Source organism: Heloderma suspectum, chromosome 1, assembly GCF_057233095.1.
Source record: "Heloderma suspectum isolate Gila_16-S chromosome 1, 16-S_ref, whole genome shotgun sequence".
NCBI classification, from domain to species: domain Eukaryota; kingdom Metazoa; phylum Chordata; class Lepidosauria; order Squamata; family Helodermatidae; genus Heloderma; species Heloderma suspectum.
The window spans coordinates 144,340,457-144,353,148 of NC_139458.1; the positions used below are offsets into that span (position 1 = coordinate 144,340,457).

Here is a 12,692-nt window from a genome sequence, read left to right on the forward strand (position 1 = left end):
TAGGGGGTTTTAAACAATCCTTTATTTTTAAGCATTCAAGCCTGACTGGCCCTTTGGCTTGTTCTGCGTCAGCTACTTGTCCGAGAAGTGACTGGCCTCAGAAAGGATCTTCCCATCCTTGGTCTCAATGGTTTTGATCAGCAATGGCCTCTTCAGGGAGCTGTGGCTGGTAAAGGAAGTCCTGGCGGCCCCGTTGTGGGAGGGTAACGCCATCTCCTGTGTCAGAAGCCCAGCTGCATAAGCAATGGATGGGTTTAGAAATCTGGGTCAAGAGATCAGAGAAGGATGACTTTAAGAAAGAGGCTATTGATTGGCTCCCCAAAGTGATTCGAGAAAGAAGAGGAGACCAGAGAATCCTTCCAAGTAAGCAGCAGACAGATATCATCCAGGAGTCAGAATGCTAACTGGCCATTTGCACTAAGCAAGTGATTTACATGAATCTGCTGAGAGAGAACCAGGCCAGACACAGACACTGAACCAGATCTGATAGGGTGATGTTTTACACAGACAGAGGCTCCTTGATGGAACAAAGATATTAAACACAAATGCCCACAAAAAGGTCTAGAGCAGGCTGGTGCCCTCCAGATGTGTTGGACTGCAACTTCCATCATTCCCAGCCAGCATTGGGAAGGCTGGTCTAGAACGTATGCTGCTCTTCACTTGTCATCTTTAATGGACTGTGCAGGGAGTGAGCACTTACCCAAGGACAGAAAGAGAGAGGGAGGAGGAGGAGGAGAATTGGATTAAAAGGACTTTCATTTTGCAGCAATGTAACGTGGAATGTAATCTTGGGAATGGGTTTAGCACCCTTGTGCCAATCCTGAGACTTAGCCTTCTTAGACAGTTACATGCAGAAACAAAGAGTCAGCAAAGGGCAGTCGCAAGAGCAGCCCTGAATTTCTCTGCAATATGCAGGGGTGCCATGGCAGGTGCACATGACGGAAAGCGTTCCCTGAATGTATAATGCTTAAAAGCCACTGACATACCATTATGCATCACTTATCAGTCCTGTCGAATGCTAAACACTATTGCATGTCAAGGATCAAATACCGTAATCAGTTGCAGGCTGCCAGTTATCAAATATTAAAATCAAATGTCATTGAGCATCCAATACAGGTAACAAATATGCAAGAAATATTTTTTTAAAAATGCAGAGATGTGTGATTAGCAAAGGAGAAGTTTGAGGAAAACTTTGGGGTGTCAGTTTGTTTATGCTTTTGTCAGAACGTGCTCAGATGGATGGTGAGGAGGCCCAGGAAGTGGAGAAAGGCTCAAAGGGAACCAGCGTGGGAAGGATGTATCCACAACGTTACCAGAAACCTCCAGAGGAGGAGGGTTAATGTGATAGTTTGATGGAGTTACCAGAGTAACTGGGCTTTATAACAGATAGAACCCCATGCACCAGTCAGAGCAAGAAATAGACTCACCTAATTTGTCAATAGCACTGAACTGATGACTTGGAGTTTGACCAACCATCCTGAGAAGAGAAAAGCATCATGTAGAGTTTGAGTGTGTATGAAGGAATTCAAAGCAGTGGACTATCCATTAGTGGAGGTACCTGCACAGCCCCAAGTGTGCTCCAATGCCTTCTACTTCTCCCCACCCCTCCCTGCACTATGTTCTGATGGTTCCCCACCAGCGTAGGTTGCTCACGTTCCAAAAAGAACAAGGTTTCTGTCCCTTTAGGAGCAAGAAAGAAAGAGCAGAAAGGCACCAATAACTGGAAGGAAGGAAGGAAACCTCCAAAGTGCACAAGAGGCTACTTTTCTCTCCTGTGGTTCTGGAGGTCTCCTTCCTCCCTTTTCCCTTCTGTCCCTTTAGAACCTTTGATGCAAAGCAACATTCAAGAAATAGAACTTTTCACCATCACCTAACTGTCTTCCTCAAAGCTCTTAAAAGGGACAGCCCTGTTCCTTTTGAAGAAGTGCCATAGCTCAGTGGTAGAGCACCTGTTTTGTATTCCAAAGGTCCCAGGTTCGTTCCCTGGCATCTGCAGGTAGGGCTGGGAAAAAAAACCCTGTCTGAAACCCTGGAGAGCTGCCGCCAGTAGGTATAATGGGCTAGATGGACCAATGATCTGATTTTGTATAAGGCAGCTTCCTAAGTTCCTAATATGTTGCTCTTTATACAACAATCAGAATCCACACCGTAGTCTGATATAGCCAGAGTTCAAGCCCCTTGTGAGTTCTCCCCTGTCCAACTGCAAAGCGCTCTTTCACACTCAGGTCCTTTGCTTTTCCTGCCTCTATTGCAGTTGTTCCATTCATATAACTGCAGCCTGATACGTGATATAGTATAGGAGGGTCACACAGGAACAACTTCCGCCTGCCCCCCAATGATGGCCCTTCCCAGGTTGCCTAGATCATGCCCTCCAGATGTTTTAGATTACAACTCCCATCAGGCCCAGCCAGCATGGCCAATAGCTTGGGATTATGGGAACTGTAGTCCCAGACATCTGGGGGGCCACCCTAGATGGCATGGCAGAGAGCAACTGATTCATAAAACCTCCAGCACCCATGCATGGTGAAGTCAACCAGGGTTAAAACCTTGTTTACCGGTTTTCTTCTCCTTCCAGCAGTTTCCTGTAAGTGGCGATTTCCATATCGAGGGCCAGCTTAATGTTCATCAGCTCTTGGTATTCTCGCACCTTGCCGGCCATGTCATGCTTGGCCCGTCTCAGTGCCTCTTCCAAGTCTTGGATGCTGCCCTTGGCACTTTGCACAGCTTGCTCCCCTTGCTCTTCAGCCAATGCTACGGCATTCTCCAGATTGGCTCGCTGGGTAGGAGGAGAAAGGAGCTATGGGCTGGGCATTTTGTCTCACCCTGGTGGGAAGCCCGTGGAAAGCCCACAGCAGCTAATAGGAGGAAGCTGGGGCCCATAGCAAAAGGCTTGCCTCGCGCTGAAGCAATATGGGAAAGACCCTGCCTGTTTTTGAGCTACAGAGTGGCCCCAACATGGCTGTGGCTGATCTGTTTCCTTTCCCCAACTGCCATTTTGAATGGAAGAGTCTGGGGAAGGTTTGAGGAAAACGAGTCTTTCCTCTACTCCACAGTTTTGGGGCAAGATTCCTTCAGCTCCTCCAATTTAGGAAGCTGCAGAATCCCCCTGAAGAGAAGTCAGTATTTGGAAAGAGATGAAGGCCTTCTAGGCTTCAGTTTCCACCTAGTGGTCTATGTGGAGTAGAGATAGTTTTAAAGTTGGCAGCTCCGTGAAGCCTGCCCCGCACCGCCATGACCTCTTTCTCTGCCTCTTGCCGGTGAGACACTTCTTTAAAAAAATAAAAATGACAATACTGGTAACCAGGCAAGTCAGAGCGAGGCTAGAATCTACTTGTGAACTACGACCAAAGGGGGTGTATACAGAATGGGTTATGGGTCCATTAAGACTCCTTAGTACAGGGGTAGGAAACCTTTTTTCTGTCAAGGGCCGCATTTCCTCATAGGTAATCTGTCTGGGGGCCTCATGTTAGCAGTGAGCAGGATCAAAGCAAGTGATGGGCGGGGCCATAGCCAAAAGTGGGTGGGTCACCCCTGTTCTCTTTCTGTCACCCCCTTTTTTCTCCCCCCCCCTCCTTCCTGCCTAGCAAGCTGCCAGGGAAGAGACAGATGGCTCTTTGCCAGGGGTCTGAACTGACCACACACAGAGGGCGTTTGAAATTAGATGGCTCTTTGCCAGGGGTCTGAACTGACCACACACAGAGGGCGTTTGAAATTAGGCCGAGGGCCCCATGAAGGTAGGCTGAAGGCTACAGGTTGCCCACCCCTAGTGTAGCATTTTCCCCATTACTAGACACTTCCAACTTTCACCAATATTTTGGATGAGACTTTCTTGTCTGTCCAGAGGCAGGCAGCTCACCTGGTTTTTCAAGGCCTCGATCTCCCCATTAACACGCTGGGCATAGCGAGTCAGCTCGGCAATTTGCCCCTTGATGCCTTTCAGCTCCTCATGGTGCTTCTGGGTCTGCCTTGCCATGTCATCAAACTGGAAGGTCAGGAAGAGAATCAGGAGACCTTGCAGTCACCAGTGCAAGATGCAAAGAACACCAGGGTAAGATGCATCTGACGAAGTAGATAGTGTCCACGATAACTTATGCCATAATAAATTTGGTCGTTTTTGCTGCAACAGGCTAACGTGGCCACCCCTCTGGAAAACATTTCAGTTGTGATGCTGTCAGACCTATTAGGGCATGCCCATCAGCCATATCTGGCCCGCAGAGGGCCTCCCAATTTTTAATTAAAATGTGGTAAAATCTCTCTCTGTCTCACATTAGGGGGACCCTGTGGATTGTCTTTAAAAATTATTCAGAACAACTGTCAGATAATTGAATATTTATGGAATAAAATGAAATTGGAATGATTAGCACTAAGTGTTCATGATAAAACATGTTAACAGTTTCTGCTATATGGAGAAAAGAAACAAAATATTTGGGTTTAAATTGTTACCAGACATAAAGAGAGCTGTCAAATTTAAATTGTACTACTTTGATTAGTAATGTGAAATTAGATATGAGGGATGGACTAATCTTAACTTACCTTCACCACTTCAAAGAGGTAAATCTTGATCTGCAGTTATTTTCTTAACTAGACCTATGCATATTCAAACATCTACATATGCAATAGGAAAGAGTATTCAAATAATTTATAGACATTCATAACCAAAGAATATATATAGAAAATGGAGAGCAGGTGAACGCTCCACATATTGATATGCTATTTAGCACTGCATTTACTGGCCATGGGAACTTGTTTTGGGGGAGCAAACGGGCACAGAAAGAGATACTGGCCAGGAAATACTAGTAAGAATCAGTTAGTATCAGTTAGTAAGAAAATTGCTGTTATTGAATTGGCAACAAGTTAAACATCAGATAAGTTCAGATATATCCCCAGTTAAAACCCTTTTTCCTTATAAAAAATTCATGGTGGGGAAATGCATTTGGAATGGTCTATTAATAAAAGTAGTTGTATCTACTGGATTGAAGGAACAACCGTTTCCAAGTCCTTTATGACCAATATCATACACAAAAAAGATTAGTAAATTTAATACAGGGATATTAGATGTAGGATATGTAAATTTTAGAGTAGATTATATTCATATGTGATGGAGCAGTAAAAACATTTAGGATTTTTGGAAAGCAGTAGCTGATGTTATATCCTCAGTATGGATCCTGCGGGGTTTACATGCTGTCCATGTAAAACAGCAAGAGGTGGTTAATACTGTAATTTTAACAGCTACAGTAGAAATTGTAAAGAACTGGAAAGGTCATGAAGGCTCTTGTTTAGAGGTGTGGTTAACAACGATTGGGATACACTGTACATGGTCAAGCTTCCACAACTGGTTAGGTTCTGTGATAGTAGGAGGAAAGCTAATGAAGTTAGAGCATATTATGAACGTTTGAACCTTTTAAAAATATATAGTGGAATAGACATAATCAGAATATGCATACTGATATTGACAGAGATTGGTACTTTGAAGATGTGTTAAACATTATTAATTTGTTTAAAAAGCTATGAACATTATAATAATATTATGTAATAAATCAGGGGTGGGCAACTTGTGGCCCACCAGATGGTTTGGCCTACAACTCCCACCAGCCCTAGCCAGCATAGCCAGTGGGGAAGGATCTTGGAATTTGTAGGCCAAAACATCTACAGCAATCCTATGGTCGCGGGGAGAACATCCCAGGGACCATAGGATATTGCAGAGCTCCCCCTGTAAGGCTGCAGTCCTATACCCATTTACATAAGAGTAATCCCTATGAACTCAATAGTACTTACTTTTGAGTAGGTATGTCTAGGATTGCACTATTAGTTAGATATCTATGGCGGGGTTTGGTACAAGTATTGATCTATAAAATTTAAAACTTTCTAAATCTAAACTGAAGTTTTGTTTTGTTCTTTTAAAAAGACATGGTAATAATTTGATTAAAAGTTTTTGGAGTCAGAGATACAGATGTTTTACGCTTAAAAATGGCACCTTTGGTGTGCATATGTAGCAATGAATCCAAAGAAACGCAAGCCGAAGTCTACTCCTGCATGGGCTTTTCCTGGCTCCTTCTCTCCACTACATCCCCCTGTGCCATGGAAAAGCTGCTTCTGAGGGCCGAGGGGCCCTCTGGAATGGCTTAGGGATGCGCATCAGGGTGCCACAGGATGAGGGAATTAGAATTTGAAGAGGCTGCCTTCCACAGGTGGAATCACCTTTCTGCTGGCACAAGATACCTTTGAATCTAAGCCATACGGTTCAGCCATGCTTGAGAGAAGGTGGTTTACCACTGTGAGCATTTTTCAGCTAGGCAATGCCTGACTGCTGATGAAGGGCTCAGATTGTGCTGCAGTATTCACTTCTGGCTCTCAGACTGCTATTGGGAGGATAGATTTGCTCCTGAAATTATAGAAGTTGGTCCAGCTTTACTAGGGGATTAGAGCAGCTTTGTCCAAACAGACCTCTATAGTTTTCTGCTTTTCAGTGGCCTTGCTAATCCTGTAGGTACTTTTCTAGATCCCACTGAGTTGCACAGCAGTATTAGATTCCTTTCCTTTATTTCCAGTACCTGAGTGTCCTGTTTATTTGGACTTGAAATGAAACTGCTTATTTTTAATCTTGTCCTAGTTGATGTTAGCAGGTTAGACTGTTCAGTTTTATATCCCAGAGACTGTTATCAGAAAGGGAGCCAAACGGGGGACCTGCCACCAGTGTTCAAGTATGCACATATACTTCTGCATATGTTTGTACATGCACCTGCATGCACATGGAATGCACTGCCATGAGATGAACACAGGGTGATAGAAATGTACAACAGTACCAATAGGGATCAGAATAAACAGCTGTAAGGCTGGAAATCAAAATTAAAAAATGTACAGCTGCACCAACTGAAATTCCTAATTCTGTGTGTTTTGACACGGATCTTTAACAAGGGAAAAACCCTTAGGGTGCAATCCTATGCAGATAGGTGGCCGCCGTGAACTCGGAGGCAACCGCCTATCCAATGCAGGGCAGGACAAGCACAGAGGCGATAGTTCCTTCCACACTTCTCCTGCCCTGCATTTGCAGCTAGACAGCCAATTTCAGCTGCCTAGCTGCAGGAGGGCAGAGCAGGGGAGGAGGATGCCAGACGACACATAGGATGTGTTGCACAGGCATTTCTGTCCTCCCCGCCCCGGAATGCTCCCTGGAATGCCCCGTTTTGGCCGCTCTGCACTCCCCTTGCGAGCATGGCTCATGGGGCTTTTCTGCATTGCCTGTGAGGCAGTGTGGGAGGTCAGTTCTCCGGGAACTGACCTCGGAGTGTGGGCTCCAAGGTTGGTTCCTGGAAAAGCAGGTAATAGGATTGCTGCCTTAGAGGCTTTTCTGGAGGATTTCCTCTCCCTTACTTCTTCCAAAAGTAAGAAGTAAAAAGTCTCTAAGAGTTTTTCCCTTGATAAAGACCCGTGTGGAAACACGTAGGGAATTCAGTTACTGCAGCTGTTCCTTTTTTTATTTTGGTTTCCAGCCTTACAGCTGTTTTTTTCTGATCCCTATTGGTACTGTTGCTTGTTTTTTGGATATACCATGGAATGATAGAAATGTACCCCTCTCACCTTGTTCTTGTACCATTGTTCAGCCTCATCCCGGCTTTTGGCAGCCATGGCCTGGTACTGCTCCTTCACCTCATCAATTATGTGCTTCATCTCCAACTCCCGGTTGTTGTCCATCTCCACAGTGACCATTGTATTTTGGATCTGAGATTGCAACCCCTGGATCTCCTGGTGGGGAAAGAATAATTGCTATATTGCAGGAGAATTTGGAATTGCAGGCCAGCTCAGCTGGGAAACATGGTAAGAGAGCAGAATCCAGGTCCTTCTTATGCCAAATCCTTGCATTGTCTTTTCTTCTCTCAATGCTTCTCCAAGGGGCCACCAACTGAGAAATGGAGGTCAGGGACCAAAATCCCCCCCTGCTCCCCGCCTCACTCCCACTGCCACCTATAGCAAACACATCCTTCAACTCCTGCCCCACTTGGCACCCACCTCTTGAAAGAGCTGCTTGAGGTATTTGATTTCATTGTAGATGCCTTCCAGCTTGGATTCAACATCCACTTTCCGCAAGTAGATGTCATCCAGGTCCTGTCATGGGAGAGAAGTTGTCATCGGACCCCATGCTGGAGCCAGGATGGGATTCTCCATGTAATGCCCACCACATTGCTTGAGGGCACTATCCCATGCATGTTTAGACATAAAAAAGACCTAAAACTCTCAACATTCCCCAGCCAGCCATGTTGGCTGGAGAATGCTGGGAGTTGTAGGACTTCTTTTTGTCTAAATATGCATGGGATAGTGCCTTGAATCTTAATAGATCAGGGCTGTTGAACCTCTTTCAGCCTGAGGGCAGAATTCCATTTCAGAGAAGCTCTTGGGGGCTGCATTCCAGTGATAGGTGGGGCTGAAGGCAAAAGGAATGGGCCAAAAGTAACAGCATATTTTAGCTTAGGAGAGGCATTTCAATGTTTTAGAATGGTGGAAAAAGCTGCATAAAAGCTGGGAAACCACCAAATTAGGTGTGGCATCCGGGGAACCCTACAGAGCCAAATTTGGCCCCCAGGCCTGAGGTTCTGCACCCCTGCAATAGATATTGTGCACCTGTCATGTTCCTTCGTCCTCTGCCTTCGCAATCAACACACTCCAGGATACCAGGCTTCAGGCTCACTACTTTATTGGTTAAGGACCAGGTTCCTTACTAATACAAATTCTAGGAAACTCTCAGGCTACAAAGGAAACAGATATGCCACACAATTATGAATATCAATAGAAGAGCCAAAGTGGAAGTGAGAGAAGTTGCCAGCAGTTTGAACAAGAACTTCTTAGCCAGACTAGCTTAGGGGGGATGCCCCTCCCTTATAGTGGCTCCCTCCTACATAGGCTATCACACGTAGCCAACCTGGAGGAGCGTCTGAGCTCTTCCTCTAACTTTTCCCACTTCACTCTTTGATGGACCCTAGCATCCCTCAAGTCACACCCTTCACTCTCCTCCTCCCGCCGAGACCTGGATTCTCATGGAGGAGGAAAGTGGGGGCTCTTCAGGCCGAGCCATCTGTGTGCCAAGTTCTTGGGAAGAAGGCCTTGCCATATCTGAGCTCGCTAGGGAGAGAGCCTCCCCCTGTTCTAGCTGTTCCCATTCTGAATCTGAGCTGTTAGATATCTTCATACGCTCAGATTCATTCCTGACATCTCCACGGAGGTTTACAAGGTATTGATTCAGTGCAACCAGCCCCTCAAAGCCTACAATATTCAGGCATGTCCTATGGAGATCCTCCCATAATCTGTGCAGAGGACTTGAGGGAATGATGGGGTCAGTACAGATATAGCCCACTCCTCACAGAGGGAGGACATGCAAAGCTAGCCTGTGCATTGTAGTACTGTATTAGGTCAGGAGGATGAGTGGGTAGGGCTTCCTGAATGTATGTTTCCACACTTTCCCGGACATGCGAACCACATGGCCTATGATATGGTATACCTTTCTTGGACAGCATGGACCATCTTTCTATGAACATAAGAACATTAAGAAGAGCCATGCTGGATCAGGCCAAGGGTCCATCTCATCCAGCATTCTGCTCACACATTGGACAACCAGCTGCCTGCGGGTAACCCACAAGCAGGACACAAGTGCAACAGCACCCTCCAGCCCATGTTTCCCAGCAACTGGTGTACAAGGCATACAGCCTCTGGTACTGGAGGTAGCATAGAGCCATCAGGACTAGTAGCCCTTTATAGCCTTCTCCTCCAGGAATTTGTCTAATCCCTTTTTAAAGCCATCCAAATTGGTGGCCACCACTACATTTTGTGGTAGCAAATTGCATAGTTTAACTATGTAGACATAACAGCAAAGCACTGTCTTTAATCCCGAGCAAACATATGCATTCTCTCTTGGGGCTTGGAGGAAGGAAAAAGAATAGCGACAGTACGTCTTATCTGCCCCTCACTTAGGGTGGCCATGTGTCCTACTTTACAGAGGACAGTCCTCTATTTGAAGGACTTTCCATTCCAAGCCCAGTCTAAAGATAAAGTGGCATAAGAACAAGGGCTTTGAGGTTGCCCATCAACAGCTGGCACCTGGAGAGCAGACTGATCAGCAGGCATACAGGTCACAGGGTGTTCCCCAGTATGGTGAGATGTATTGTGTTTCTATTTAAAATTATAGCAATCAGTTTTATACATACATACAAATTAGTACATGCAAATTTTATGCAAATATGTGCTATTTTGTCCTCCTTTTTTGGTGAGTGGCCACTCTACCCTCACTACAGAGATAGCTGATCAAGAAGCCTCACAAACCAGGCTGTACGTAGCATATGTGCACCTTCTGGACGAGGACAATAATGGTCTAGAAGAGGCACACATGTTTAACCAGCTGCAGTGAAGTTACATACATAGGAAGCTACTTTATATTGAGTCAGACCATTCATTGGTCTATCTAGGCCAGTACTGTTGACACTGGCTGGCAGCTGCTCTTTATGGTTTGAGGCAGGAGTTTTTCCAGCCCTACCAAGAGATGCTGGGATTGAACTTGGGACCTTCTGCTTGCAAAGCAGGTGCTCTGCCACTGAGCTATTGCCCTCTCCTATTTCCCAGTGAAATATGGAATAACTCAGGCTTCTGTTCAGCTACCAGTTGTGTTGGATAGAAAAGGAGAAACATTAAGTAGGCAAAGTAGGAGTTTTGAAGATGGAGAAGCAAGCAAAAGCTGGGAGCAGTTTGAACCTCCACAGCAGCAGGAGGGACATCTGATCAATAGACCACCTGGAGTTGCAGGGGAGAGGAAGACAGCTTTCTACAGGTCATTGCGGGAACCCCATGCCCGACCCATTCTTTTAGACATCAACACTTCTTTCACCTCTGGGACCCACCTTCTTGGTCACCACAAATTCATTTTCCAGTTGGTTACGCCGGTTGATTTCATCTTCATACCTAAAAGGTCAGAGAGAGGAGATGGTATCTGTGAGATGCAATGGGGAATACCTCACCAATAACAGCCTGATTGGCAAATGAAGTAATTAGACTCAATGTCTATGTACTGTTTACCCAACCTCCTCCTTTCCAGGCTTCCCCTCCAGCCTCCACAATGTCTGTAGCATCTGCTTGTTGCTTTTTGTTTGTCGTGCACATAACATCTCCACTTGGAAGCACCACACCCCCAGGTATGATTCTCCATAAGTGTCCATACGTGGCAGTGCTACTTTCCCATCTTACATCATTTTAAATACATAAGTATTAGAAAAGATCCATTAGGAGGGGCCTACAAACTAAAAAATTCTGTCAATAATATTTGAAGTGGGAATTTAGTGGCTGCACCATGCAGCATCAGAAATCAGCTAAGGCAAGATAGGAGGAAGGGTACTATATGCCTTTGTCTCCAACTGAAGGGTTTGGGGTGGCCACAAAGGATGTTCTGACTTTGTGTAGCTAGAGGAACCACCTATGAAAGCCTTCCCTAACCTGATGCCCTCCAGCAGTTTTGAACTACAACTCCCAGCATTCCTGACCATTGGCCATGTTGGCTGGACTCATGGGAGTTGAAGGCCAAAACTTCTGGAGGCACACCAGGTTGTGAAAGGATGTCCTCCTATGGCATGGGCTACCAGGTTCAAAATCGGGAAAGGAGTACGACAAGGCTGCATATTGTCACTCTGCTTATTTAACTTATATGCAGAGTACATCATGAGAAACGCCGGGTTGGATGAATCACAGGTCAGAATTAAGATTGCCGGGAGAATTATCAACAACCTCAGATACGCAGACGATACTACCCTAATGGCAGAAAGCAAAGAGGATCTAAAGAGGATCTAAAGAGCCTCTCGTTGAGGGTGAAAGAGGAGAGTGCAAAAGCTGGTTTGAAACTCAACATTAAAAAAAACTCAGATCATGGCATCTGGCCACATCACTTCCTGGCATATAGAAGGGGAAGAAATGGAAGCAGTGACAGATTTTACTTTCTTGGGCTCCAAGATCACCGCAGACAGTGATTGTAGCCATGAAATTAAAAGACGCTTGCTCCTTGGGAGGAAAGCTGTGGCAAACCTAGACAGCATAGTAAGAAGCAGAGACATCACCTTGCCGACAAAGGTTTGTATAATCAAAGCTATGGTTTTCCCAGTAGCAACGTATGGCTGTGAGAGCTGGATTATAAGGAAGGCTGAGCGCCGAAGAATGGATGCTTTTGAACTGTGGTGCTGGAGAAGACTCTTACGAGTCCCCTGGACTGCAAGGAGGTCAAATCAGTCCATCCTAAAGGAAATCAAGCCTGAGTGTTCATTGGAAGCTGATCCTGAAGCTGAAGCTCAGATATTTTGGCCACCAAATGTGAAGAGAAAACTCCCTGGAAAAGACCCTGATGCTGGGAAAGATTGAAGGCAAAAGGAGAAGGGGACGGCAGAGGATGAGATGGCTACATAGCATCACCGATGCAATGAATATGAAGTTGAGCACACTCTGGGAGAGAGCAGAGAATAGGAAGGCCCAGCGTGCTATGGTCCCTGGGGTCACGAAGAGTCGGACACGACTTAACGACTGAACAACAACAACAAACATTTTTACACACTCTTGGATAGAACCCCTTCCTGGATTCTCACAGTGCATATTATACCAAGTATCTGTAGATTCTCATGCATAGGACAAAGAGCAGCCTCAGCGGTGCAGGGGGGAGGGGCAATGTAGATCAG

General features: G+C 45.6%; 1 protein-coding gene across 4 annotated transcripts in view; it reads right to left on the minus strand.

The window, feature by feature from the left end:
• The window catches only part of LOC146358247 (keratin, type II cytoskeletal 8-like), a 23,153-nt gene continuing 10,461 nt past the window's right edge, over positions 1-12,692 (minus strand). For 2 of the 4 annotated variants that reach the window (XM_084806097.1, XM_084806090.1), the window contains 7 exons: positions 10,881-10,941; positions 8,008-8,103; positions 7,579-7,743; positions 3,857-3,982; positions 2,556-2,776; positions 1,428-1,477; positions 1-262 (listed from right to left, as the gene is read on the minus strand). In XM_084806097.1, the coding sequence (XP_084662223.1) occupies positions 255-262; positions 1,428-1,477; positions 2,556-2,776; positions 3,857-3,982; positions 7,579-7,743; positions 8,008-8,103; positions 10,881-10,941 (727 nt within the window). In that variant the 3' untranslated portion in view covers positions 1-254. The remainder of the gene's footprint in view (positions 263-1,427; positions 1,478-2,555; positions 2,777-3,856; positions 3,983-7,578; positions 7,744-8,007; positions 8,104-10,880; positions 10,942-12,692) is intronic. The other 2 variants (XM_084806080.1, XM_084806071.1) reach the window with 1 other exon arrangement.